Source organism: Phacochoerus africanus, chromosome 8 (assembly GCF_016906955.1).
Source record: "Phacochoerus africanus isolate WHEZ1 chromosome 8, ROS_Pafr_v1, whole genome shotgun sequence".
NCBI lineage: Eukaryota > Metazoa > Chordata > Mammalia > Artiodactyla > Suidae > Phacochoerus > Phacochoerus africanus.
The window spans coordinates 99,478,480-99,504,211 of NC_062551.1; the positions used below are offsets into that span (position 1 = coordinate 99,478,480).

The 25,732-nt window shown below is 43.7% G+C and overlaps 1 protein-coding gene across 6 annotated transcripts in view; it reads right to left on the reverse strand.

The window, feature by feature from the left end:
- PTPRM (protein tyrosine phosphatase receptor type M) overlaps positions 1-25,732 on the reverse strand; it is a 749,971-nt gene that overhangs the window by 548,747 nt on the left and 175,492 nt on the right. For all 6 annotated transcript variants that reach the window (XM_047793745.1, XM_047793747.1, XM_047793743.1 and 3 more), the window contains exon 2: positions 13,785-13,907. In XM_047793745.1, the coding sequence (XP_047649701.1) occupies positions 13,785-13,907 (123 nt within the window). The remainder of the gene's footprint in view (positions 1-13,784; positions 13,908-25,732) is intronic.

Genomic DNA, 25,732 nt, shown 5'->3' on the forward strand with positions numbered 1-25,732 from the left:
ATGTTTCTAGAACAGGAGAGCTGGAGGCAGTGACTCACCTCCACCCCCAATTGCCCCAGGGATTTCCCTGTGGGTGGCTGTTCTCTTCCCAAAGTTATTCTCCCTTCTGAAGGTGCTTTCACCGAGTCTCAGAAACATTTCAGGACATGTGTTGTCAGATGCTATTTAAACATGACATATACAGGTTCACATATTTAAACTGGTTTTTTTACATTTCAAACAATTGTGATCCATCAAATCTAAACAAAATAGATGATAAAGGCTTGTCAAAGCTCCTATATGGTGCTATTGTGCAAAACAGGTGTTCTGAAGACCTCTGTTTGACCGACGTGGAAAACCAATTATTTATAATAATTTGCGCCATTAACAAATGTCCGACACCTTTTTATAAGAGCAAGACTCAGATCAATTCAAATAAATTAGCATTCCTGTCTGAACAGACTCTTCCAGCCCAAGGAACAAATTCATGTGTCAATGGTGGGCTGACCCAGTGACCCACACGCTGAAAAATACAAACTGTATCATTTTGTTTTCCAAATAACAAGCATTGATTACAGTGTTAGAAAGGTCACTTGTCATCAGCTCAGTCATTGACCTGCTGGCAAATTGCAGCCTGTCACTCCGCAGTTAGCCAGGGTATCAGGAGGAACTAAGGCACACGGTGCTACAGAGTACAATTGGGGAGGTGACACCATTTCCACAAGGTGTGTGTTTAACAGGACGAGTGTCACGGTCAACAGACATGGGAAGAGGAAGCAGCAGGAAAGGAGTGAGAGGATTCATCAGGTCCCAAGATGACTCCCAGAATCCTCATTGGTTCCTATTTGCTTTCAAATTGCCTGGATTCGACCTAGCCTAGGCCTCCCAAGTCTTATGCCAAGGAATTCAATATTTTGTTCTTTTTCTTTGGGTCACAGAAGAAAAGATGTTCCCTAGAAGGAGCCAGGAAAAATAAAATTAAGAAGCAGCTCTGTATTAGAAAACCTGAAGCATTCAACTAAGGACAGGTCATTGAAAAAACCAATTTGGGGGTGTCCTCTGTGGGGGCACCAATGTGTTTAAGTGCTACCCTACACACCAGGGTAAAACCGGCTGCATATCCAGTTGGTTGGATTTGTCACCCACCTCTGAAAAGTGTTAGGAATGTCCAGCCACCAATTAATTAAACAGCTATATTTATTTCCCTCTCAACCACTTAAGCTTTTAAATACCACTTGAGGATATAATTTATCACAGTCTCCTAGAATAAAATATCAATCAGTTATGCATTAAAGGCCACGTATTTAAAATAATGACCTGCACAACCATTTCATGGAGTTTGCCAAGAAATTCTTTATGAATTTTTCTGTGTTCAGCCCAGTGTTGTGGATAGGATACAAATGAATGCAAGCATGCAGCCAAAACTAAAAAGTAATCATTCCTTATGCATCTTCTTATTAAATTCCAGCTAGCCACCAAAACATCTACCAAGAGGATCAGCGTCTTTATGCTTGATTCACCCACTGAGGCATAAGACCACAGCATGACGCACCTGTCCTATTTTAGAAAGTCCTAAAATTATAAATAATGCTGAAGTGTGTTGCTTTACAGCGGCCCAGCAGCCCTGCTAAACCTTTCCAATAAAGACCAAGGGATCATCCTGAGATGCTCAGGAGGGAACACGTGGGTCAAAAAGGGTTTGTAAATATAAACATTCTCAGAGTTCCCGCTGTGGCACAGTGGGTTAAGGATCCGGCATTGTCACAGCTGTAGCAGAGGTCACAGCTGTGGCTTGGATTCAGTTCCTGGCCCAGGAACTTCCATATGACTCAGGCGTGTCCAAAATAAAATCAATAGGAGTTCCATCGTGGCGCAGTGGTTAACGAATCCGACTAGGAACCATGAGGTTGCGGGTTCGGTCCCTGCCCTTGCTCAGGGGGTTAACGACCCGGCATGGCCGTGAGCTGTGGTGTAGGTTGCAGATGCGGCTCGGATCCCGCGTTGCTGTGGCTCTGGCGTAGGCCAGTGGCTACAGCTCCGATTGGACCCTTAGCCTGGGAACCTCCATATGCCGTGGGAGCGGCCCAAAGAAATAGCAAAAACAAACAAACAAACAAACAAAATAAAATAAATAAAATATAAATATTTTCGATGTGGTTTGGCAGGATAGCTTTTTGCCTGAGGCACTGGTGGATAAGAACTGAATGGGCCGTAAGCGAAGTTCCATGTGTCTTTTCCACATTGATAGACACATTTTGCTTAGTTTTAAAATTTTAGAGTTGAAAAAATAGCATAATAAATGCATATACATACTTCACTCAGACTTAACAATTGTTAATATCTCACCACATTTGTACTCTCTCTCTCTCTCTCTCTCTCACTCACACACACACTTATAACAGGAATTCCAGAATGAGGGAATATTCCTACGCTTTGTGATACTTAGTTACTAACCAAATGTCCTTACATCTTTTCCTGATACCCGATGAGAAATTCTTTATTCCCATCGTGGTGCAGTGGTAACGAACCCGACTAGTATCCACGAGGATGTGGGTTTGGTCCCTGGCCTCGCTCAGTGGGTTAAGGATCTGGTGTTACCATGAGCTGTGGTGAAGCTCGCAGATGTGGCTCAGGTCCCACACTGCTGTGGCTGTGATGTAGGCCGGTGGCTGTAACTCTGATTCAACCCCTAGCCTGGGAGCTTCCATGTGCCGGCCCTAAAAAGCAAAAAAAAAAAAAAGCAAAAAAAAAAGAAAGAAAGAAAGAAAGAAAGAAAGAAAGAAAGAAAAGGAAATTCTTAATTTTCCTCTATGCAAACAGACTCAATTAATTTCTCTCTTGCTCCTTTGGTCAGAAATCCACCTCCTTGCTGTGTATCCCTCCCCAGCTCAGGACGGCCTCTGGGAGTCTCTCCTCCAGCCTTGCCCCTACCTCAGACCCTGGCCTCAGGACAGGGCATTCCTCCCACCAGCCTGGCCCACCTGCTCTGACCTCACACCTCAGGCTCTCCAACTCTCTCAGGTGCCACCTCCTCCTGGAGGTCTTTCACTTGCCCTCACTCCCAACCTCTGCCTGGGGAGCAGTCTGCCCCCACCCCCAGGCACTGGCCCCCCCACCTCTAGTCTCCTGGAAGCCTGGACGCCCATCATCACTACAGCCCAGTGCCCAGAGCGCACACAGAGCATCAGACAGCCGGGGCCACGGAGGGAAGTCTTCCATCTCCTCTGGGTCCCATGGCACAAAGACTAATCCAGGCTTAACTAGTTCTTCTTTAAATGTGCTCATATCTTGCATTTCTTGGAGTACAGAAAGGCTCCAAGGCACTGAATGGGGAGCCTGCCCCTGTGATGGTCTGGCCTAACGCAGACTGGAGCCTGGGGGAGGGGTGTTACTGAGCCCTGGGACCACACGAATGGCCAAGGCCTTCCCTACACCTGCATCTGTGTGAAGATGGCTTCATGCCACCGTTAGCCTTCTGGGGGCCCAGCTGCTAACACATCAGTGGCCCACCTAAAACTTGTCCCTGACCCAAAGGCCCTGCCCTCCGTCAAGAGAGCCGTGGGGAGCTCCTGCCATGGCTCAGCAGGTTATGAACCTGCCTAGTATCCATGAGGATGTGGGTTCAATCCCTGGCCTTGCTCAGTGGGTTAAGGATCTGGTATTGCTGTGAGCTGTGGGGTAGGTTACAGACAAGACATGGCTATGATCCCACATTGTTGTGGCTGTGGTGTAGGCCAGCAGCTATAGCTCCAATTTGACCCTTAGTCTGGGAACCTCCACATGCTGTGGGTGTGGCCTTAAAAAGCAAAAAATTAAAATTAAAAATTAATTAAAAAAAGAGAGAGAGGCTGTGGCCTGCTGGACCCAAATGACAAGTCTTCCCCTGGCCTCAGGCCCTCTGGTCATCAGCCCACCCTCGCCCACGGTCCCTCTGTAGCCCATTGTAGCTCAAAAGACTGCAAAACTCTCCCCAAGTGTCACATCAAAATCCACTGTCCCCTCGCCTCCTGACTTTCCTCACTGCAACAATGTGGCCGGGAGCAGCTCCAGGCCGCCTGCACGCAGAACACGCAACACATGGGAGCGGGCCAGCCCCTGGCTTGGAATTTCTCAGCCTGGCGATCACAATGGCCCTGTGGCCCCGTGGCCCTGGACTCTGACCCTCACACATCTCACCCCCCAGCTCTGCTCGAAGATTTACAGCATCTGTCATGACTGGCCTGCCTGTTTATTCCATTACTTGGCTTCTCAGAACGCTGAGGATATCTTGTACTATTTCACAGGAAATTAAGCAAGAAACAAACCTATTTTAAAAACACATAGTTATAAATACGGGCTCGCTGGTATACTTTTTAGCAAATATTTAAAAAATAGCTAGCTACTGTTCTTCCTTTTTGCCACAGTTTCCAATCAGCCAAGACAGGAATGTAGGACCAATCTAGAGGAGAATATCTACATTCAATGTCATAAACTACTGAAATACATGGTCATGCAGAATACACTGGCCCCCTTGAAACACTTAACTATTAAAAAGCAAGATGCTTTGCAAAAAGGGAATGACTCCCCTGACCCTGCGCATTTGTGCATATCAAAATTGGGTCTTTGGAGTTCCTGTCGTGGCTCAGTGGTTAACGAATCCGACTAGGAACCATGAGGTTTCGGGTTCAATTCCTTGGCCTTGCTCAGTAGGTTAAGGATCCGGCGTTGCCATGAGCTGTGGTGTAGGTCACAGACGCAGCTCGGATCCTGCATTGCTGTGGCTGTGGTGTAGGCCAGTGGCTAAAGCTCCGATTCGACCCTTAGCCTGGGAACCTCCATATGCCTCGGGAGCGGCCCTAGAAATGGCAAAAAGACAAAAAGACAAAAACAAAACCAAAAAACAAAAAACTGGGTCTTTAATGGAGAACAGACTTGTGGTTGCTAAGGGGGAGGGGAAGGGGGAGGGATTGGGAGGGGCTGGGAATTTGGGGTTCATGGATGCAAACTCTTGCCTTTGGAATGGACAAGCAATGAGATCCTGCTGTACAGCACTGGTCACTAATGATGGAGCATGATAATGTGAGAAAAAAAATGTATACATATATGTGTGACTGGGTCATCTTGCTGTACAGGAGAAAATGCACAGAACACTGCAAACCAGCCATAATGGAAAAAATAAAAATCATTATTAAAAAAAAAAAAACTGGGTCTTTGAAAACATTATGCCAAGTGAAATCAACCAGACGCAAGGCACCGATACAGCATGACACCACCTACATGAGGTACCCAGAGCGGATCCTCAAATTCAGAGACAGGAAGTAGGGTGGTGGCGGCCTGGGGCTGGGGGAGGAGGAGTGGAGAATTCGTGTTCCATGGGTGCAGAGTACTGGTTTGGGAAGATAAAAAGATTCTGGAGACGATGGAGGAGATGGTTGCACAGCAATGTGAACGTACTTAATGCCACAGAACCATACTCTTAAAAAGGGTAAAGGGTATGGGAGGTGTTTTCACCTCCAAGGGGAGCCCACTGTTGACATTCGAGTTAAAACGAGGCTGCCTAGGGGCCCCGGCTGTGTAACTAATACCTCCCCACAGACCACTGATCTCAAATGGGGTTTTGTGGTTATCACCTGAAGTTATTTTTCTAGATTGCGATGAACATAAACGCATTACTAGATATAAAGCAGATAACCAACAAGGACCTAATAATGTACAGCACAGGGAACTATACTCAATAGTTTGTAATAACCTATAAGGGAAGAAAATCTGAAGAATTATATATATTTATTATTATAATATTTATAATATATAAAATACATAATTATATATAATATAGTTATAACCTATATTATATATAATACAATGCATATATATATATACTCTATGTATATGAATCACTGTGCTGTCCACCTGAAACTAACACAATATTGTAAATCAACTATATGTCAATTAAAAATTTTAAAAATAGAAACAAGCAAGCAAAAATATAATATTTTTTTCTAAATGTTGTAACTTAGAAACTGCTGGCAAGTCCAGTTCAGTTTTTCACTGCCTCTCATCACTCACTGTTTTAAAGCCACAGGAAACCCATTCCGAGCCTCACCTGGGTGACGTGAGTGAGATGCAGGGCGCATGCCCATCAAGGACCACCCCATACCTTGATGTCAGCCAGGCACCTCACTCTGGGATGCCCAAATGGGATACTCACAGACAAGGACACTTTTCCTTCCCTGAGTTCTGCCGCTGGCAATATTCAGACAACTAAGATAACACCAAATTCAATGACCCACCGCCCACATTTTTAAATGCTCTTTTCATTATAAAGTTATACTTAATCAAAAAGAAAATATGTAAAGCAGACGTGACCGGAAAAATGCCCCTAAATCCTACCATCCTGACAAAAACAGCTCGTATTTTAATGGACTTCTTTCAACTTGCTTTTATAATCTATTCGAAGATTATATGAAGATCTATACCTTGTGTTTCTTATTTGGGATCACTTCGAAGAGAAAATTAAAAATCTCTAGGAACTGCCAGCTCCACAGAGAGTCCAAATTAAGCTAAGAGAGGAATTCATACCAGTTGCTCCTAAACGGACTTACGACTAATAAAAGGAGGATATTTCTTGGACGTGGTGCTGGGCCAGGTAGGTCGCTGAGATCCTGAAGTGGGTTATTTTGTCTCCCCTCGTCAACAACCCCAGGAGACAGGTTCTAAGCACCTTCCACAGCCTTGCCTTCGGGATCCTGCAGGACTGACACCCCACCCCACCCCCAGATCACCTAGCCCCTGTGTTTCCCTGCTCTCCCTTCTGGGAGGGTCACTCAGCCTCCAGGTGTCCCTGGACAGGATCCCATCTCTGCTCACAGAGCACCCCCCCTCGCCCCCGCAATGAGGGGCCATTCCTGTCTCCCACTCCCATCCCTCACTGAGTCCGGATCCTGGTTTAGTTTCTCTGCACAGCCCTCCGCCTTGCTCCCCATCAGTGGGTCTGTCTGCTTACAAGCTGCCTGCCCGCCTCCCGGCGTCTTAAGGTCAGCAAGAGCAGCCTCCACTATTGTAGCTCCAGCCTCGACAGCCAGGCCTCCGGCCATCACTCCACGAACACACATCCCTGACTAATCCTACATCCGTGAGACGGAGCATCTAAGTGCTGACGAGCCCACCAAGGTCCCTGGCTATGAAGCACAGAGCCAGAATCTGACCTGGGTGGGTGGGCAGCTGGTCCACAGTGAGAGTGAGAGAGAGCCTTCGTGTTTTTCCAGAAGCGTCAAAGAGCTGCCAGCTGGGTGAAGGCTGTCCATCCCCGTCCCCAGATGCGCATGCTCCACTGGGAAGTTCCTCCCTGGCTCTTAGAGGGCTTTCCCCTCACCTGTGAGCCCTGGGAAGGTAGACCTTCTTCAAACACCCATGCCCTCAGGTGTAAAACAGATAATGCTGTCCAATCTCCCAGAGTCATGGTGAGGATGGACACACAGCAAAGAAGCAACTGTTGTCAACAGCCAGGAGTCACAGACTTGTGCAAAATGACTTTGGCTTTTAAGGGAGAAGGATCAGAGGGCACTGAGTCACCATGTGCCTGGGGTCGTGGTGATTTTTTTGTTGTTGTTCTTGTTTTGCTTTTTGTGTGTTTTTAAGAAATGGCACATACAAGAAAGCGAAATTTGATGTTATGGCATGCTAGACCAATGACTGAATTCCATATTACTTTTCAAAAGTCATTATTATTATTATCATTATTATTAGTCATTATTATTATTTTTACTATCATTATTATTACTCAGCCACAGCATACAGCAGCTTGACGTGGGATCTCAGTTCCTAGACCAGGCATTGAACCCCAGCTACAGCAGTGAGACCACTAGACCCCCAGGGAACTCCCCGGAAAGTCATTAATTAATAAGGGGACACGTGGTCTAATAGGATCTCTTCTCTTGGCCATTCAAGAAGGGTCTCACCAGACTGAGAATGGAGGTGCATCACCAGGAGGGAGGGGGTCGTTACCTGGTTCACACGGTGGTGAACCCCTAGCATCTCAAATGATGCCGAGCACATAGCAGGTGTGCAACAAATATTTGCTGAATGTTGACAGATTCAAAGAATGAATGGGATAATTAAACAACTGTGTGAACATTCTGTGCCAAAATATTACTCACTAGATACACACTGAAATTTAAGGAGGAAAAATGTCTTTTCAAGCCCAGAGTCTTCTGCTCTCCAATACTCAGTAAGCCCTGTATAAGCTCTGAGGTGTGAATAAGTAGGGATGTCTTCCCAGGCAGGTGGAAAACATACCTGATGGATGTACCCCAAGAGGAAACTGTGATTCCTTTGCCTGCCAATCCATCACCTTCCCCAAAATAAATATATGAAGCCATTTTTTTCTATTTTCTGGGTCATCACATGAAGAGTGCACATTTTCCTACATCCTGCATGACCCTCTCTCTGCCTTTCACGTGGGCACCCAATGACTCAATCCTTAGTCATAGCATCTCTGTGAAGATCAGCAACCCCCACCCTTCCCAGTTTGCATTACCTAAAACAGAGATGTGGAGGCCAAGTGAGGTTGCCCAGGATGCACACTATACAACCTAGAAAAGCATTATGAGTATCATGTTCTCCCATCACCAGGGTCCAGTCTACTTCATCATGGCCTTTTTAGGGGTATGATATCCTAAGGGGACCATGGGGAGGGTATAAAGAAATATCAGTTTTGGAATTCCCATTGTGGCGCAACAGAAATGAATCTGACTAGGAACCATGAGGTTGTGGGTACGATCCCTGGCCTTGCTCAGTGGGTTAAGGATCATTGCCATGAGCTGTGGTGTAGGTCGCAGATGAGGCTCGGATCCCGTGTTGTGGCTGTGGCTGTGCAGCTGTACTCTGATTCAACCCCTAGCCTGGGAACCTCTTATGTTGCGAGTGGGGCCCTAAAAAGCCAAAAAAAAACCCACAAAGAAATGTCAATTTTATTAATATAAAATGGCAATGGCTCTTAGCTAGCTTTACATTTTTAATACTTGGGATGAATTTCTTATTTATTTTTTAATATAAAACAGAATCATGTTTTCTAATGTAAGACATGGAACAACACATTAACTACCCATTTCACAGAACCAGAACACTAGGGTGCAAACACTTCACACTTTAAACAACATTTAAACACACTGACCACTGTCAACCTGTACAGATGTTTTCGCATCATGCAACACTTCTGAATTAATGACTCTTAGAATACACAGATAATCATATACACTGCACTGCAGTATGTAAAGTGACAGAATGCAAAAGCACTATCAAAATTTACCAGGTTGGGGAGTTCCCATCGTGGCTCTGTGGTTAACGAAGCCGACTAGGAACCATGAGGTGGCAGGTTCAATCTCTGGCCTCACTCAGCGAGTTAAGGATCCAGCATTGCTGTGGCTGTGGTGTAGGCCAGCGGCTACGGCTCTGATTGGACCTCTAGCCTGGGAATCTCCATATGCCACAGGTGCAGCCCTAGAAAAAGACAAAAAAAGACAAAAAAAATGTACCAGGTTGTTACTTGGTTACTTAATCAAGGGATCCTGTGCTCAGAGTATAATCCTTATGATAAAGCTTAAAAGAGTTGCCCTTTGCTAAAGGAAATTGATGGATGTGAAATGAAACACGTACTTATTGATAAAAGGGAAATCACGTATGACATGCTTTCACCACCAGGAAAACTGTGTGGTTCAAAGCTGCAAAAACATTGTCTACCATAACATAGATGTTGGCTTGAAAGACAAAAAAAAAAAAAAAAATTAAATGGCCTTTGGTATTTATTTGCCCTAACTATGTATTTCCACGGTCAATGTCACAAGTTCTGAGTAGTTATCAAGCCAGCTTGTATAAAGCTCCAGACTATATTTAATTTTTTAAAATGTGGCTAAAATTAACCTTGCACATGAAGATACAGAGAAAAAAACTCTGCACACTGATGCATCATTTTCAAAAAAGATGCCAAAAACATAAAAATTTTAGAGTAAATTTAAACATCAGCGTAAAAATTTTAGCCTCTCTTCAGACTTTTTAAATTTATCCTGATGGATTATTTGCTTATTAGAATCGTCTCACAAGAATGTCGGTACTGAACAATAAAGAAAATCACAGTATTTTCCAATAGATAGCCAATTTAATGGAAAGAAAGAGAAAATCCCTGATCATCATGTTTTTTGTTTTTTGGTTTTAATAGCCCAATGCTTGGAAAATAAATAATCCGAAAGTGAAAGAAAATGTGAAATAATGTTTGTAAGCCAATAGTTGTAGTATGAATACAGAAAACCATTACAATATAAGCCAGGAGTCCAAAGCAACAATTATAGGCTGGTACCAAAATGGTCCGAGATAGAGGTCAGCAAAATTATTCTGGAAAGGTCCAAACAGGAGGCATACAGGCTTTGTGAACCCTACACCCTCTGTACCAACTACTCGGCCTCCTCAGCTCTGTCACTGCAGCTTGAAACCAGCCACAGACATTTAACAAATGAGCAGGGCTGTGTGCCAGCAAACTTTGCTTATGGGCACTAAAATTTGAATTTCATGTGTCACAAAATAGTATTATTATTTTGATTTTTCAAAACCATTTAAAAATGTGAAAACCATCCTGAGTTTACAAGCCATACAAAAACCAGCTGCTGGCTGGATATAGCCAAACGTTGGTCTAAGACATCATAGCAGAACCAGCTTGCACGTGCAAGACCAAATGCAAATACACACGCAAGAACAAATCCAACACTATTTCCAAGAAAGGTTTTAGAAAATTAACTCTTACAAGGCTATGGTCGGATCTGACCATAAGTAAGAGGGCCAGCCTTGGAATTTGTTTTTAGAGGGAAGAAATTATTCTATATGTATTCACGGAAAAGGAGAAAATCTTGAAACTAAAGCATATTTAAAACTCACAGCTGTATATACATACTGGAAGCTCGGTGTTCAAATCCATATCTTAGGATAGTGTATGCATGTCTATAAGATGGCACGGCCTGACTTTGAACAATGATATTTGTCGAGGATTTGACCTCTCACTTTGGGCAGGTAGGTCAGCCTGGCACAAGCCCATGTCCCATGTCGTCTCTAACTCACTGGGCTTACCGTGAGCAACCTGCTCTTAGAGCACGTCCAGTCTATACCACACTTCATTATGTGGGCTTGTAGGTTGCTTGCTAATTGTATTTTTGTAACTCTCTTTCCCAAGTGGATAAGCTCCAAGGATGAAAGAATCACCTCACAATCCTTCACCTCCTGCAGTAACAATGACTGGAGCACACTAGGGCTCAAAGACGTTTTTGAATAACTCAGATTTGTTCAATAAATAACAGGAAAAAATACAAGGACTCACAGTCCCATATCATGGTAAAATTTTTAATCTGATGGGACGACTATTAATTTTCAGCAGCTTTATCTGGCCCCACGTCCACAGGCACCGTCAGAGGAGAGAAGAACTCACTGCTGGTCCTTCCCCGACTCCCTCCAGACCTGCTGACACCCAAACCACCCACAGGTCCCAGCCCTGACTGGCACCCTGCTTCGGATGGGTGTTGAGGATACACCTTGGGTAACCATCAGAAACCAGATGGAACTGACAAAAGTGTTAGAAGACGAACATTCAGCGATCGTAAGTTACAAAGGCCTCATCTTAATCACCAAGTATTCTATTACTCAACTGAGGTAGAATGAATTCAAGCAGAACATGTAAGAGCCCCCTGCTTCATTCTTCCAAAGGCAGAAGGGCATCAAAAGCCAAGTATTTGCCAAGCCACTTCCCTTGTGTTGCTTCAAATACTCAACTGATGCTTCCAGGGCCCATGTGGTCTTTTGATATGTATCAATGTTTTTGGAACAGCTTCTTCTAGAAACCACCCTTTCTATAAATAAAGCTGGACAACTTGTTCTGAGGTGGTATCATGAGACATCAGACAGAAGAAAAGGACAAGACGGTAACAAGAAGTGATTCCTCCCCCTCTTTTATGGAGGGAGGTGGGTCATCCTGGGACAGAAATAGAACCAGCAGAGGCTGAAGAAGTTACTGCATTATTGGGGCTCCTTTGTAAAAGGCAATTTTTCCAAGTCCAGCTTCAATCAAAAGGACCACAAACATGAAATCAACTGGGGAAAATAACAAAGTGTTCACCAAATTAGAAGATGATAAACAAAGAAAACCTAAGTGAACTCTTTTTTTTTTTTTGCCTTTTTTTAGGGCTGCACCTGGGCATATGGAAGTTCCCAGGCTAGGGATAGAATAGGAGCCGCAGCTGCTAGCCTACATCACAACCACAGAAACACCAGAGCCAAGCCCCATCTGCAACCGACACCACAGGTCACAGTTAGGAGGGATCCTTAACCCACTGAGCAGGGCCAGGGATCGAACCCACATCCTCATGGATACCAGTCGGGTTTGTAACCTGCTGAGCCATGATGGGCACTCTCCTGAGTGCACCCTTGTGGAGAAACCTGAGTGCCCTCCCAGCCTCCCTGACACAGGCAGGATCCTTGGGGTGCGGGAGGTGGGGGGAGGGAGAGAGAGTGAGCGGGCAGGTGAGGGCCAGAGGCCTTTGGGGTGAGAAGTCTGCTCGGGAAAGGACAGCTCCACGCCAGGGGGGCTGCTGGACCCTCCTCTTCCCCTTCTCCCACCCCAACAATAAAGCAGGGCCAAAATTTGTAAAAGCAGCTAAAACACCACTATCTCAAACACAAGTAATATTCAGAAGCACATATGCACAAGAGAAAAAGAAAGAACAGGACTGTTAGCTGAGGGGGAGGGGAATCAGCAAGAGCCAGGTCTTGGAATCCGGTAAAGCCCCAGAGTTCGGGTGCCCAATGCTCCTTTCTGTGAAGTTTTAAGGAGTCAAACATGGGAAAGAGACAGCAAGAACGTGGTGGACATCATACCTGCTCAAGCTTCAGAACAACATAAAACCCTAGTTCATGTTTCAAGGCTATCTTTCCAAGATTACCTACTAAATATAAATACTGGGACATATAGATGCACTAATGAAAACTTTAATAGCCATTAAACAAATATAAAAACTGTACTTTATCTGAAATCCGAATCAGAATGACATGTCTTACAGTGTGAATCCTGAATGGGGCACACTCATTACCCCATTTGTAAAGTGAATCTGTAAACCTAAAATTTTAAAGGGATGCCTGATCCCACCGTAGCCTAAAAATAGTGACTTAAAATGATCAAGCTCCAATTTGACCAGAGTTCCTGATTACCATCTTCTCACTCTTCCCTCCAAATGAGAAGAAGAATTCTTGCTGGTGTTCAATGATCAAATGTTTCTCACTCATCAGAAATGGTACTAAGCGCTTCCACAGTGGACAAAAGTACCCACGCATGTGCACCATTTAATCAGAATTCTTTCAAGGTCACTGGCTTCCTCCCAGATTCCCAATTGCCAGAAGGATCCCCTCCCAAGGTCCCCTATCTGTGGTGGAGACTGTTATTAGGATTCGCCAGCCAGAGTGCCCTCCACTAGACGCATGTGCCAGAAGAGACATCAATCTATTTTCCATATCAGCCGTTTGGGAAAGGCTCACTTGGATAATGCCCATTAATCTAGCTCGGGTGTATCCAAAGATAAAGACAGTAAACTTTAATTACACTTTAAAGGGAGAGATACAAAGGGCAACTCTTTGTCATCCATCCTTTTCCACTATCCTCACTAGCTAATCAGCCTTCAACACCACACTCAAAGACCAACACCCTCACTCATTCAACCAATGCCCAGTGAACATTTACTGTGGTTAGGACTCTTGTGCATCTTCGATTTTAAAAAGAGAACTTAAAACTAAAAGCAAACCTGATGGCATCCATGGGTCAGAAGTTGGTTTGGTCAAGGTATTCACCTGCTCCCAATTGAAGTCATCATCTTCAGCCTGACTGTATCCACACACGCTATAAGGCTCATCAAAGAGGCAACCACCTAGAATGGAAAAGAAGGAAGAGTAACGTTAATAACAGCCAGACCTCTGGAAGAGGCTATGATGACTGCAGGGAACCATACACTTAATGCTCAACGAAATCTGATTTGGCCTTTTTGCTCAGGAATGGTGGATCCCGACCCCACTGCATCCTTGCTAAGTGCTAGCCGCATACTAGCCAGTCTTATCGATACCACCATATGATATTATTTCTCCCCAAAGAAGCCCACATTTGCATAATCCAACTGAAAGTAAGACCTTGGCAAATGTATAACTCATATTTCCAGATGCATATTAATTTGGCATAATTGATCTTGGGTTCAAAACTTCAATAGAGCCATCCCAGATATTCAATTTTCAATAGAAAAAAATTACAACTTGTCCCCAAAAACTAAAAGAAATATTCCCACCACAACACTGGCAAGATGGTAGAGGTCAAAACACAGTTGACACCATGGATGTAGCTTGCAAAATATTTTTCTAACGATTACTCCGAATCTAACATAGAAACAGATTTTGCTTGAATATTTTGGAGATTGGAGGCCTCAAAATTAAACGAGATTATAAATTTGCCTACAGTCCACACAATTTTTAAAGACAAGAATAAATTCAAAACTGAACATGTGGTAAACATCTGCTTAATTTTGATGCTAAAAATGAAACTACTTAAAGAAACAAAGAATAAAAGAAAATGCAGTATATGCAAAGCAGGTCTGCTGTTTCAGCATCCTGGGGAACATTGACAATTTTAAGTCCCACCCCCCACCTTCTTAAATGTCTCCTGTTACTTTGAATTATTACGGTATCAAATCCTTCCCCCAGTGTTTCACATTGCTAAAGAGAAGGATTATATCCATCATCTTAATTATCGTGAAAATCCTACTACCCCTTATAGAATGCTATTAATTAGAATAATTTAAAAGATTAATTATAATCACTTGCCAATGACGAGAATTAAGGGTCTGGTCAAGAAAACACACGTAGGAATATAATGACACTCTGGCTGTACTGTATGCCCTGGCAGCAAGAAGATAAATAAAACAACAATAATAAAGCAATGGCACAAACTCAGAGGTAAAAGAGAAAGCAAGGGACACCTGCTCCAATTTCCATCCAAATGCTTACGTCACTTCTACAACCTTCTATAAGCTTCTGAAGAGGTGAGGCACTCAGAACCTAGACAACCATCCCTATCATGTGAACAATTCCCCTTAAAAAGGCCCAAATGCTGCCTCTTGAAATTCATACCATTTATCTTAGCTCTACCCTGAGAAGGAGCAGTGAAACATCCCAGCTCTTATGCAGGAAAGCTGAATATTCAAAAGCAGCCATCAAGTTCTATGGTTGTGCTCCTCCAGGTACTAGAAGGCCCTCAGACATTTGCCATCCTGGCAGGGGTTCTGAATACCAGCAGGTTTATCAGTACTCTTCCAGAACAACGACTCCCTGTACTTCAGCCTGACTTCTACCAGCTACTTCCCTTGACCTTGACTGCATGCTCTGTCAACAGCCCAGGCAGAGTGTTTGGTAGTCCATCCTGAGTCTGCTGGAGCCTGGAATCCCACATCCTTCTTATACCACTGCCACTGAACCATTTCTCACCTCTAGCAGTAAGGTAGGTGATTTTCTGTACATTTATCCTCTCTAAACCACATCTCCCTGTTTTCAGTGCATCTCTCCAGCCCGTTGAAAACTTCTGGGATCCTGATTTTGTCATCCAGATGTTAGTCATCCAACCTAGATTTGGGTTACCTGCCAATTTGATGACACATGCTTTCTGTCTGCCTCCAAATCACTGATTTTTAAAATAATTGTTCAACAGGGTGGAGACAAGGGTCCTCAGGCCATTTTAAGAGGTGTCCCCCAGCTTTCTGCCTTGGTTTTAGTCATAGGCTCCAGGCATGACGGTGAAATTAGAGGCTCTGGCCACCATCTTCTGTAGCACTTTTAACGGAACTGGCCAATTAAACACTTTGCTGGGAACAGAAAACTCATTACAAAGATACAGCATTAACTCCATACCTCACCTTGACAACAACTGCTAATTTATACTTTCCTCGTACTCAGCTTCAGCCTTAACAAGTTCTGAAACAAAGTGGATTTGTTTCCAGCACCTAACACCAACAACTTTCCAATTTGGGGTAAAAAAATGTTAGAAGACTATGCAAACATTCATAAGAAATGTTTTCCCTTGGTTGCAAACTCTCATTTTGATATAGAAAACAGCTTCAGAGCTGTAGGAATAAGCCCAGACAGCTGTAGCACTAATAATATTCAAAAGGAAGAAATAACCATGGATTTTGACAGAAAAGGGACCCCCAATGGAAACATAGATGGTACTTTGATGGCAGTCCTGCAGTGCAATCTTAAACAGTGAGAAATAGCTTGGGGCATCCACAAAACAGCTCAAGGCTGGTTAGAGATCTGGTTTAGGAAACAACTCTTGGCACCGCAGATATATCCAAATATAAAGATGAGAGCTTACATGGCTGACAGCAAACCCCAAAGATTAATACAATGCTGATGCAAAGATATAATTTTCCCATTACATAAAGCTGTTTTTATCACTTGAAAGGAAACCTAAAAAGAATGCTATGGTTCTCTCTGGACCAACAGAGGATTATCATTATTGAAGCACTGGAAAATGAGGTAGACTGTGAATTTCCATTTCCCCAAGATACATTCCCCTGCACACTACTTTTCAGACCCAACACTGGCCTGGAAGCAGATGTGAGACCCTCAAAACAGCAAAGGTGATTTACTGAGCTAAAATAAGGCGAGGGTAAGGGAGACAGCCTTGGGATTGATGTAACCAACTAAAGAGAGGACAATGAAACCTTTAGATTTCAAGGCGTTTTTGTGTAGCGTTGAGATGAATGGGTTCCGGGGACAGAGGTCTAGCACGTCCCCATTCCTGCCCTATGGGCTCTGTGTTGGTAGACAAATCATCTAGCCTCCCTGAACCCAGTGTCTTTACCAACAAAATGAGAAGACATATAGACCTCACACGGTGTTTATTTCTGAGGCATCAATTTGGTAGCAAGTGTGGTTAGTCTCACAGAGGGGGGTATGTCCACCAGTATCAGCCATTACTAGTTCTTAAACCCTTCTTACTATCTATACCTCCTACAACAAGGACGTTCAGGGGTTCACTTTCTTGCAAAGAGCTCGAATAGAGAAGTGGGATTTATACAGTGCACTGGGGGAGGAGGCGAAGAGCGTGGGCTCCTCCATGGCGCCTTAGGAGCAAAGAGCAGAGGCCAGCTGGGTGTTTCAAGTGAGGGCCTTGGGGCCAGCGAAGAATGTGCTAAGGAAGCAAAGTCCCTGAAATGGAGTGAAATGAAGCATTTCCAAAAATATATGTCTCATCTGTGTTCACAATAACATGGGTGGTTTGCCATCCGGTAGAGGCATACTGTCAGCAACAAACCAAGGTTTCTCCAGAATTGTCTTACTTGGACAGACACCCAACAGTTCATGGGTGAACCATATTTACCCATCAAATCAAGATAAATTATTTTTCTTTTGTAGAGGGGACTCAGGACAAAGTCAAAGTCACATACAAGAGGGAGGAAAGGTAATACAAGCTGGGGAGGGTGGTGGTCGGCACCCCTCACCTTCTCTCTCTCACACACACAAACACACATATACATGCATGTGTGCTTGCCCACACACCTCCACTACACCTTGAGAAAGGCCTTCCCTTAGCAGGTTTGAATACAACACCAACTTGTGCTGGAGGAAGGAGTTATTTTGAAAAGGGAGGTGTCAATGGGTGTCAAATACTCAAGTAACCAATGACAAGGATGAAGAGTTCTGACCAAGAATGATGACTATATAGCCTGTTCCAGGACAGGCCGTGCAACACAGTAATATGAAAATTAAATTAGTAAGACTGAAGACAAGTGAAAGTTAAAAAGCAAGCAAAGTTGAGCAAAAAAAAAAAAAATTAAGATTCTATCAGGAATATGGCTGGGACTCCACCACTATCACCAAGTAATAAAAAAAAAAGGGGGGGAGTTCCTATCGTGGCTCAGGGGTTAATGAACCCAACGACTATCCATGAGGATGCAGGTTCGATCCCTGGCCTCGCTCAGTGGATCCAGTGTTGCTGAGAGCTGTGGTGTAGGTGGCAGACACAGTTCAGATCTGGTGTTGCTGTGGCTGTGGTGTAGGCTGGCAGCTACAGCTCCAATTTGATTCCTAGCCTGGGAACCTCCATAATGTCCCTGGGGACATTTATAGGATGTTGGCCACGAATTTCACTTTGAGCTAGGGGGCAGCCAGTGCCAAGAGGAAAATATGACGGATGACATATTTCGCAGTGTCTATGAGATGATAATATTAATACTAAAGCTGGTAACAGGGGCTTATCTTTACTGGGGATGAGTTTAATCCTCATGCCGGCCCTATAAGGTGGATACTATGGTCTTGATTTTCCACATACAGTAACTAAGGCAGAGGTACAGTGGGACAAGTCAGAAAAGGCTGACAAAGCAGGAGAAGCCGTCCACAGGAGAGCAGACTGCCTCTGGAGACCAAGAATGACCTCCTGCCAAAGGCCAGCAAGGAAAGGAGGACCTCTGCCCTACACAGAAGTGAATTTTCCAACAACCTGATGAGCCTGGAAACGGACTCTCCCCCAGTCTTTTTTTTTTTTTTGTCTTTTTGCCTTTTCTTGAACCACTCCCGCGGCATATGGAGGTTCCCTGGCTAGGGGTCCAATCGGAGCTGTAGCCACCAGCCCACACCAGAGCCACAGTAACGCGGGATCCGAGCCATGTCTGTGACCTACACCACAGCTCACGGCAATGCCACATCCTTAACCCACTGAGCAAGGCCAGGGATCGAACCTGCAACCTCATGGTTCCTAGTCGGATTCATTAACCACCGCACCACGACGGGAACTCCTCCCCCAGTCTTGAGATAAGAGCCCAGACCAGCCGCTGGCTTGATTTTGGCCTTCTGAGACCCTAAGCAGAGCACCCGTGGAACCTGCCACACTTCAGTCCTAGAGGACAAACCATTTTAAGGAGAGAAGACAGGATGGTGGAGGAGGACCGTGAGGCTCTATTCAGTATCATGTCAGGAGAGCAGGTTGTCAGACTTCAATGAGATAAACTTGATTTAGTGGGAGCTCAGGACATCCTGGGATAAAACTGTAATATCCCTTAAAATGGTCTTTATGAATATGGCTTCTCTCAACAAAATCTAAGTGGGTTACCATGAGTTTGCGTATTTCTCTCCCAACTAAAAACGGCAGGCTGTGTGCACTATTACTGATGCATGGCGCCATATGCTTTAGAAATCAGGTGAAACCATGCTAGTGTGTGTGTGTGTGCACCTGCACATGTGTGTGTGTGTGTGTGTGTGTGTGTCTGTGTATACGTGTCTGTGTGTGTGTGAGCTGCAGAGTTTGAAGGGAACAAGTATCTGGAAGTCCAGGAATTCTGCTCAAAAGCAATTCTAATTGTAACTCTACCTTAGTCATCTTGATATTCCCTAGAGCTGGTATGTGGTAGGCACCCAATAAATTTGTTTTTAGCAAAACGGGTAATGAATTCCCCAACATTCTATGCAGAATTCGACTACGATAATTTTTCCTAAAATTATTTTCTAAGTGTAATATCCACTTAAACAATGAAAACAATCTCAGCAGAGCACCACAAAACCCCTAGCCCTGGCCTGGTGTATTCCTAAATAAATCGGCTGCAAATGTGACTAAATCATTGAACATGCTCACTTTTTATTATGGTTGAAAACTCTGCGCCGGTTAAATGTTAATGAAGTCTCCACCAACTATGGCTTTCACGGCTTTGACTTTGGAAAAGCTGAACTCCTTTTTTTTTCTTGGCAATAATCAGAACAAGGCTAGCTGTCTATAAAGGTCATTCATGATTTATGAAAATAAAATACTGTCATTTGCATCTTGGAGGGAATTTATCTTTCTTCTTTCTGTGGATTAGCTGAGAGGTGTTCACTAGATCCGAGAGGAATGTGGTGTCATTAGGAGCAGAAGCTGTAAAGGAGAGGATGGGCCACTTCTCCCCAAAGGAAACCTTGTAAGCTCTTTCCCATGACCACGCCATATCCCACTGAAGCTTAGGGACTGGAGAGAAGTCCGAGGAAACCAACTGACCAGAATTAGAGCCTACCCTTCAGAGCAATATTTGAGCAAATAGGTTGTGATCATGACCCACCCTCCTGACATCTTAACCCAGTGCACATATATGTCCATTTTACTGACTACATTTCTCTCTACTGAGATACAACCACCTTTTTCATTTCTTTCTTCTCTTTTTTCTTTTTTTGGTCTTTTTTGTCTTTTTAGGGCCACACCCATGGCATATGGAGGTTGCCAGGCTAGGGGTCCAATCAGAGGTATAGACACCAGCCTACACCACAGCCACAGAAACACAGGATCCGAGCCATGTCTGTGACCTACACCACAGTTCACGGCAATGCTGGATCCTTAACCCACTGATTGAGGCCGGGGATCGAACTTGCGTCCTCATGGATGCTAGTTGGGTTTGCTAACTGCTGAGCCACAATGGGAACTCCGATCTTTTTCATTTCTATTCGATTTCATAAAAGGTTGAGTCTGGGTTCACGAAACTGACTTCATGTCCCTTCAAATGGTGCTACCCATAGCCTTTAAGGTTTGGGGTGAGAACCAGTACCAGGAACACTTATTTAGTTTGAAGTTTATATCAGCACTGCCATGTGAATGCCCTGTGTTCTGCAGAGTCCCTTCATCTTAACAGCTACCATTTCCTAAACATCTGCAGTGTGCCGGTCAGATTCTGCTTCGGGCAACAGACAGTCATTATTTCATTTAATCCTCACAACCAGTCTCAGTATGTCTCAACTACGGTCTCAATATATCTGATCAAAGAACTCGTCACATAACAAAACCCACGCAAATGTTTACATGTATATTTCATCTTACAAAGCCAGAAGGCAACAAGCATCAGTATGCCTTTGGCCAGGTCTCACTATATTTACCTCTCAGCCCCAACTTCACTTATCATCGCCTGCTCTGCAACAACGTACCCAGGCCCTCTGACTGAGCTCCCTGTCGCAGGTGGTAGGACTTTAAGCTTTGCCAGCCGAGGGTCTGGGTGAGGCAGGGCAGGAGGGAGGAGAGGGCTTGCAGAACTCTCTGGAAGGCTCCCCAGCACGTGTGACTCCAAGAGCCCCAGACCCACAGGGCAGAGGCTTCCCGGGCCCAGCTCCTCCGATGCCTGGGGTCAGCAGAGCACCTGCACCCTGAGGGGCTCTGTGGTGGAGCACCCCCAAAGGACACATCCCATGAAAGGCTTTCCTGGCCACCATGGAGGACACATTTCCTCCACGTCCTATGGCTGTGGCCCCACAGCAACCTTCCTGCCATCCGCAGGACCCTGGATCTCAGCTCTGGATGGATATTCTCCTGGGACTTTACCCCGCCCTGGAGCAGCAGCCTCTCACACCTGCTATTTCTTCCCACTGGCCAATTTCCAGCATTCTAATCTGCTGTAATATAGTGACCCCTTATATTAAACTCCCTCTGCTCACAAGACTGCACAGTTTCTGTCTCCGGCTGGATCCTGTTTGAAACATCCCTACTCTTACAAACGGCAGTTTGGCAAATATATTGTCCAAAGTCACACAGTGTTTGGTACAGGACTAGCAGCCCAAGCAAGGTCTGCATCCCAAGTTCATGCTCTTTCAAGTCTGTGCATCTTAACACTTAACCACCTTTATAAAGTCAGCAAAGGGCAACCTGTAATATTTGTCTACTGATTGTTACATGCATTGCGCTGTAAATAAACCCCCGAACATTCTGTTTCTAGAAGCCGGTGGAAGAGGATCCAATGTTAATTTCACATTCTTTGTTAAGATACACACACATTTGGAGTCGTTCTGACTTTAACAGGTTAAATTGACTTACATATTCCAGCAATCACCCTTCTTGTTATAATTACAGTCCTTTTAAAGTCATTTTGTAAAAAGACTGTAATACTCCTTGAGGAGATTTCTGGAACATTTTTCTCATTTGTTCTAAATACAGAATGACCCCATTTAAGGCAGCCTTTATCAAATGCATAAAGTATTAAATGGGACTCTCTACAGAGAGGGCAGATCAAAAACTAGTGCTAACAGAATTAATGTTATATGTTCTATTTTCCTAAAATACATGTAATCTCAGGTGGTCCTTTCCATTTATTTCAAATTTAGAGCTGGGAGATAAATGGCTATAAACTACATTTTTTCAAAGGATAAACAGAAGTGAGCTATAATATACATAATTGTTTTTAAAGTGAAAAAAATAAAAACCCTGCACCAACAGCAAAACCACTGCCTTCTTGTAAATCAATCCCGGGGATATGTACATTTAATTGCCTGCCAATAATGAAAGTTTATAACGCCTCTTAAACTTTGAATGTCCCACTGATGCTTAGTGAATCTGACACTAAGCATTACAGAATGTTCTTTCACATAATTTAATCTAGCCAGCAGTTTTTACACATTGCATTTACATGGTTCGTGCCATGCTCTATTGTAAAAAGTGCTATCTGCTGATGGGTATACTTCGTATAATTCAAGGAAATGAGTTGTCTTGTTCTTAAAGTTTCTATGGCTTATCGCACTCACACCCCACTTCATTTCATATCAATCTACTGATTCCTAATTTTTTAAAAGGCCTGATTGCAACAAATAACCATGCCTTTTACATAAATTTATTTATTTATTTATCTATTTATTTATCTATTTATTCGTTGCTTTTTAGGGCCACAAATGCGGCATATGGAAGTTCCCAAGCTAGGTGTCACATCAGAGCTGTAGCCACCAACCTACGCCACAGGCACAGCAATGCCAGATCCAAGCCATGTCTGCGACCTACACCACCATTCACGGCAATGCCAGGTCCCCTTAACCCACTGAGTGAGGCCAGGGATTGAACCCTCGTCCTCATGGATACTAGTCGGGCTCATTACCGCTCAGCCACACAGGGAACTTCCAACCATGCCTTTTTAGAATTGATCTCAAAATCCGCTTTTTTTTTTTTAATGGTTAATAGTGTTATTTCTATTCCAAAATATTGTATAGATGCAGCCAAATCATTACCAACCTGTCTGTTCTCCACATACAAAGAAGAGGATTTAATTAAACCACTCGTGGGAATTCCCTGTAAATTTGAATCTCCCTGAATATCACACTGGTGCTTTCATCCTCCACATCAATATATATATATATAAAAAATACAGTGTGAAAAGCAGCTTGTCTGCCTCCATCCCCACAACAGGAGTGGGAAAGGAAAACAAAACGACAAAGTCTTTGCCGGAGCAGTCTGAGGAAGAAGATGAGCAAACCCAGGTCAGTATGTCTCACCTCATCTCGGGAGCTGAGATTCTCAAAGTGGGTCCCTCTACCTGGAGAGAAATCCAAGTTCTCAGACCCCATCCTTGACCTTCTGGATCAGAAACCCTGGGGTGGGCCCTGGCAATCGGCCATCTGTGTTTTAACAAGCCGCAAGCAGGTACTTCTGATGTACACAGATGTTTGTGAACCACTGTCCTAGTCTCACCTATTTATCCAGGACCTGAGGTCTTAAGAAAGGGCCCAGAATAAACGAATCTTTAACCCATTTTAGAAAAGAGCTCTAGGGAGCTGCTATTGTGGCGCACTGGAAACAAATCCAATTAGTATCCATAAGGATGTCAGTTTGATCCCTGGCCTTGCTCAGCGGGTTGCTCTGAGCAGCAGCGTAGGTCGCAAACATGGCTCAGATGCTGCATTGCTGTGTCTGTGGTGCAGACCCGAGGCTACAGGTCTGATTCGACTCCTAGCCTGGGAACTTCCATATGCTATGGGTGCCAGGGCCCACCCCAGGGTTTCTGATCCAGAAGGTCAAGGATGGGGTCTGAGAACTTGAGGATTTGTATCCAGGTAGAGGGCCTTAAAAAAAGGCAAAAAAGAAAAGAATAGAAAAGAAAAGAGAAAAGTGCTCTGGATCAGTTATTTCAAACCTACATAGGAAGGTAAAGATAATTTCAGCGTTTTGAAAAGGTACCACCTTTTACTCAGCCATCAAATGAATGAAATAAGGCCACTGGCAACAACATGGATGGACCCAGAGATGATCAAATGAACTAAGTCATACAGAGAAGGACAGATATCATGTGATACCACATACGCAGAACCCAAAAAAAATCACACAATGAACTTATTTACAAAATAGAAAGAGACTCACAGACACAGATAACAAACTTATGGTTACCAAAGGGGAAAGGGAGGGCTCAACGAGAAGTCTGGGATTAAAAGACACACTTTACTAAATGTAAGATGGGTCAGCAACAAGGAGTTACTTAACACAGAGAACTAAATTCAGTATCTTGTAATACCCTATAATGGAAAAGAATCTGAAAAAAAAGATCTGTGTACCTGAGTCACTTTACTGTAACTTGAAGCTAACACAACTTTGTAAATTAACTACAACCTCAGTTCTAAAAAGAAAAATAAGCATTTTAGATATTAAGATTATAAATAAATGAAGACACAGCCCTCCAGTTTAACTTAAAAATTATATAATATAGTACTTCACATATTCAGATTATTAGACACAACTATAATGGAACCCTTAAAGCTAAAACTAAAAAATAAATAGAAACTGAAGTTCAAATATTTTCTTCCATACCTCAACAGACTGTACTATTCGCCTCAAAGGGTGTGGAGGAAGCCTTTTGAAGATGACTGTTCTAAATCAGTCTTCATAGCCATAAATCCCTCTCAGGTGAATAAGGGCCACAGAATAACACCTCTTGATCAAAATGCTGAATGTTGTCCTCTACTTTCATGCTAAGAAACCCCCACTCTGTAATTTTTCTCCTAAGTGGAACTATTCAACGAGAAGAGCTTTCCTGGGTAGAAAACGATCCTGGTTGTTGGTCAGAGAGACCCAGGAAATTAATAAAGAGCAGAATCTAATCTTATGTCCAGTAGTGTCCCTGCCAGTTTAGTATGATTTACAAATCCATCTCTTGATAATGTGATTAGCATAAAATCATTATCTGGGACAGCTGATAAAATAAACTTCTGAACCCCCCCCCCCCCATATACAGTACAGCTAAGCCCTGCTATTCAGCCTAAAAAGCAAGCCAATTGTGGATTTTCCCTAGATGCTGATTAACCCAAACTCAACAAAATGTATTTCCCTCAATGAAAATTTTTTTCTCCACATCACATTCATTGGCTAGAATCAAATTATGCATAAGGAAAAAGTAAATAGAATTTCCTATATCCTCTTGGTAAAACATTCATTCCAATTTCCTATCATTAGGCATACTTATTCTACAACAAAAGCTGGTAACTTGCAAGGCTGACTCAACCTAATTAGAATCTGAGACCCAGGATTCACGAAGGTCTGGATATGTCAGCTACCTTTTTTATCTTTGGACAAGTCACAGATCATGTGTCTTGTTCATTGTATAAAAGGGGGGCATACTCAGCCCACATAATATGTAAAATTTATGTGCATGATTTCAGCCACGAAGATGGGAGGGTTAAGAGATACAGAAGCCTTGCCTTTAATCCAGGAGCCTAACCATCAGTCACCATTCCTTCTCCCTTCATCCTTTCCCAAGTGCACACATCTCACTGGCTTCAGCATCACCCTCCTATTTAAAGATCTGCAGTCATTGAGAAACAGAATGCTGGTCTTCAACCCTGAAGTTCCCTGAAGGATTTCCAGGGGCCAATTCTGAACATAATCCTGAAGATGTATGCCCATAGAAGATAGAATACTTTTGTAACATTTGTTATCTATCTTCCAGGGAGAGGGTGA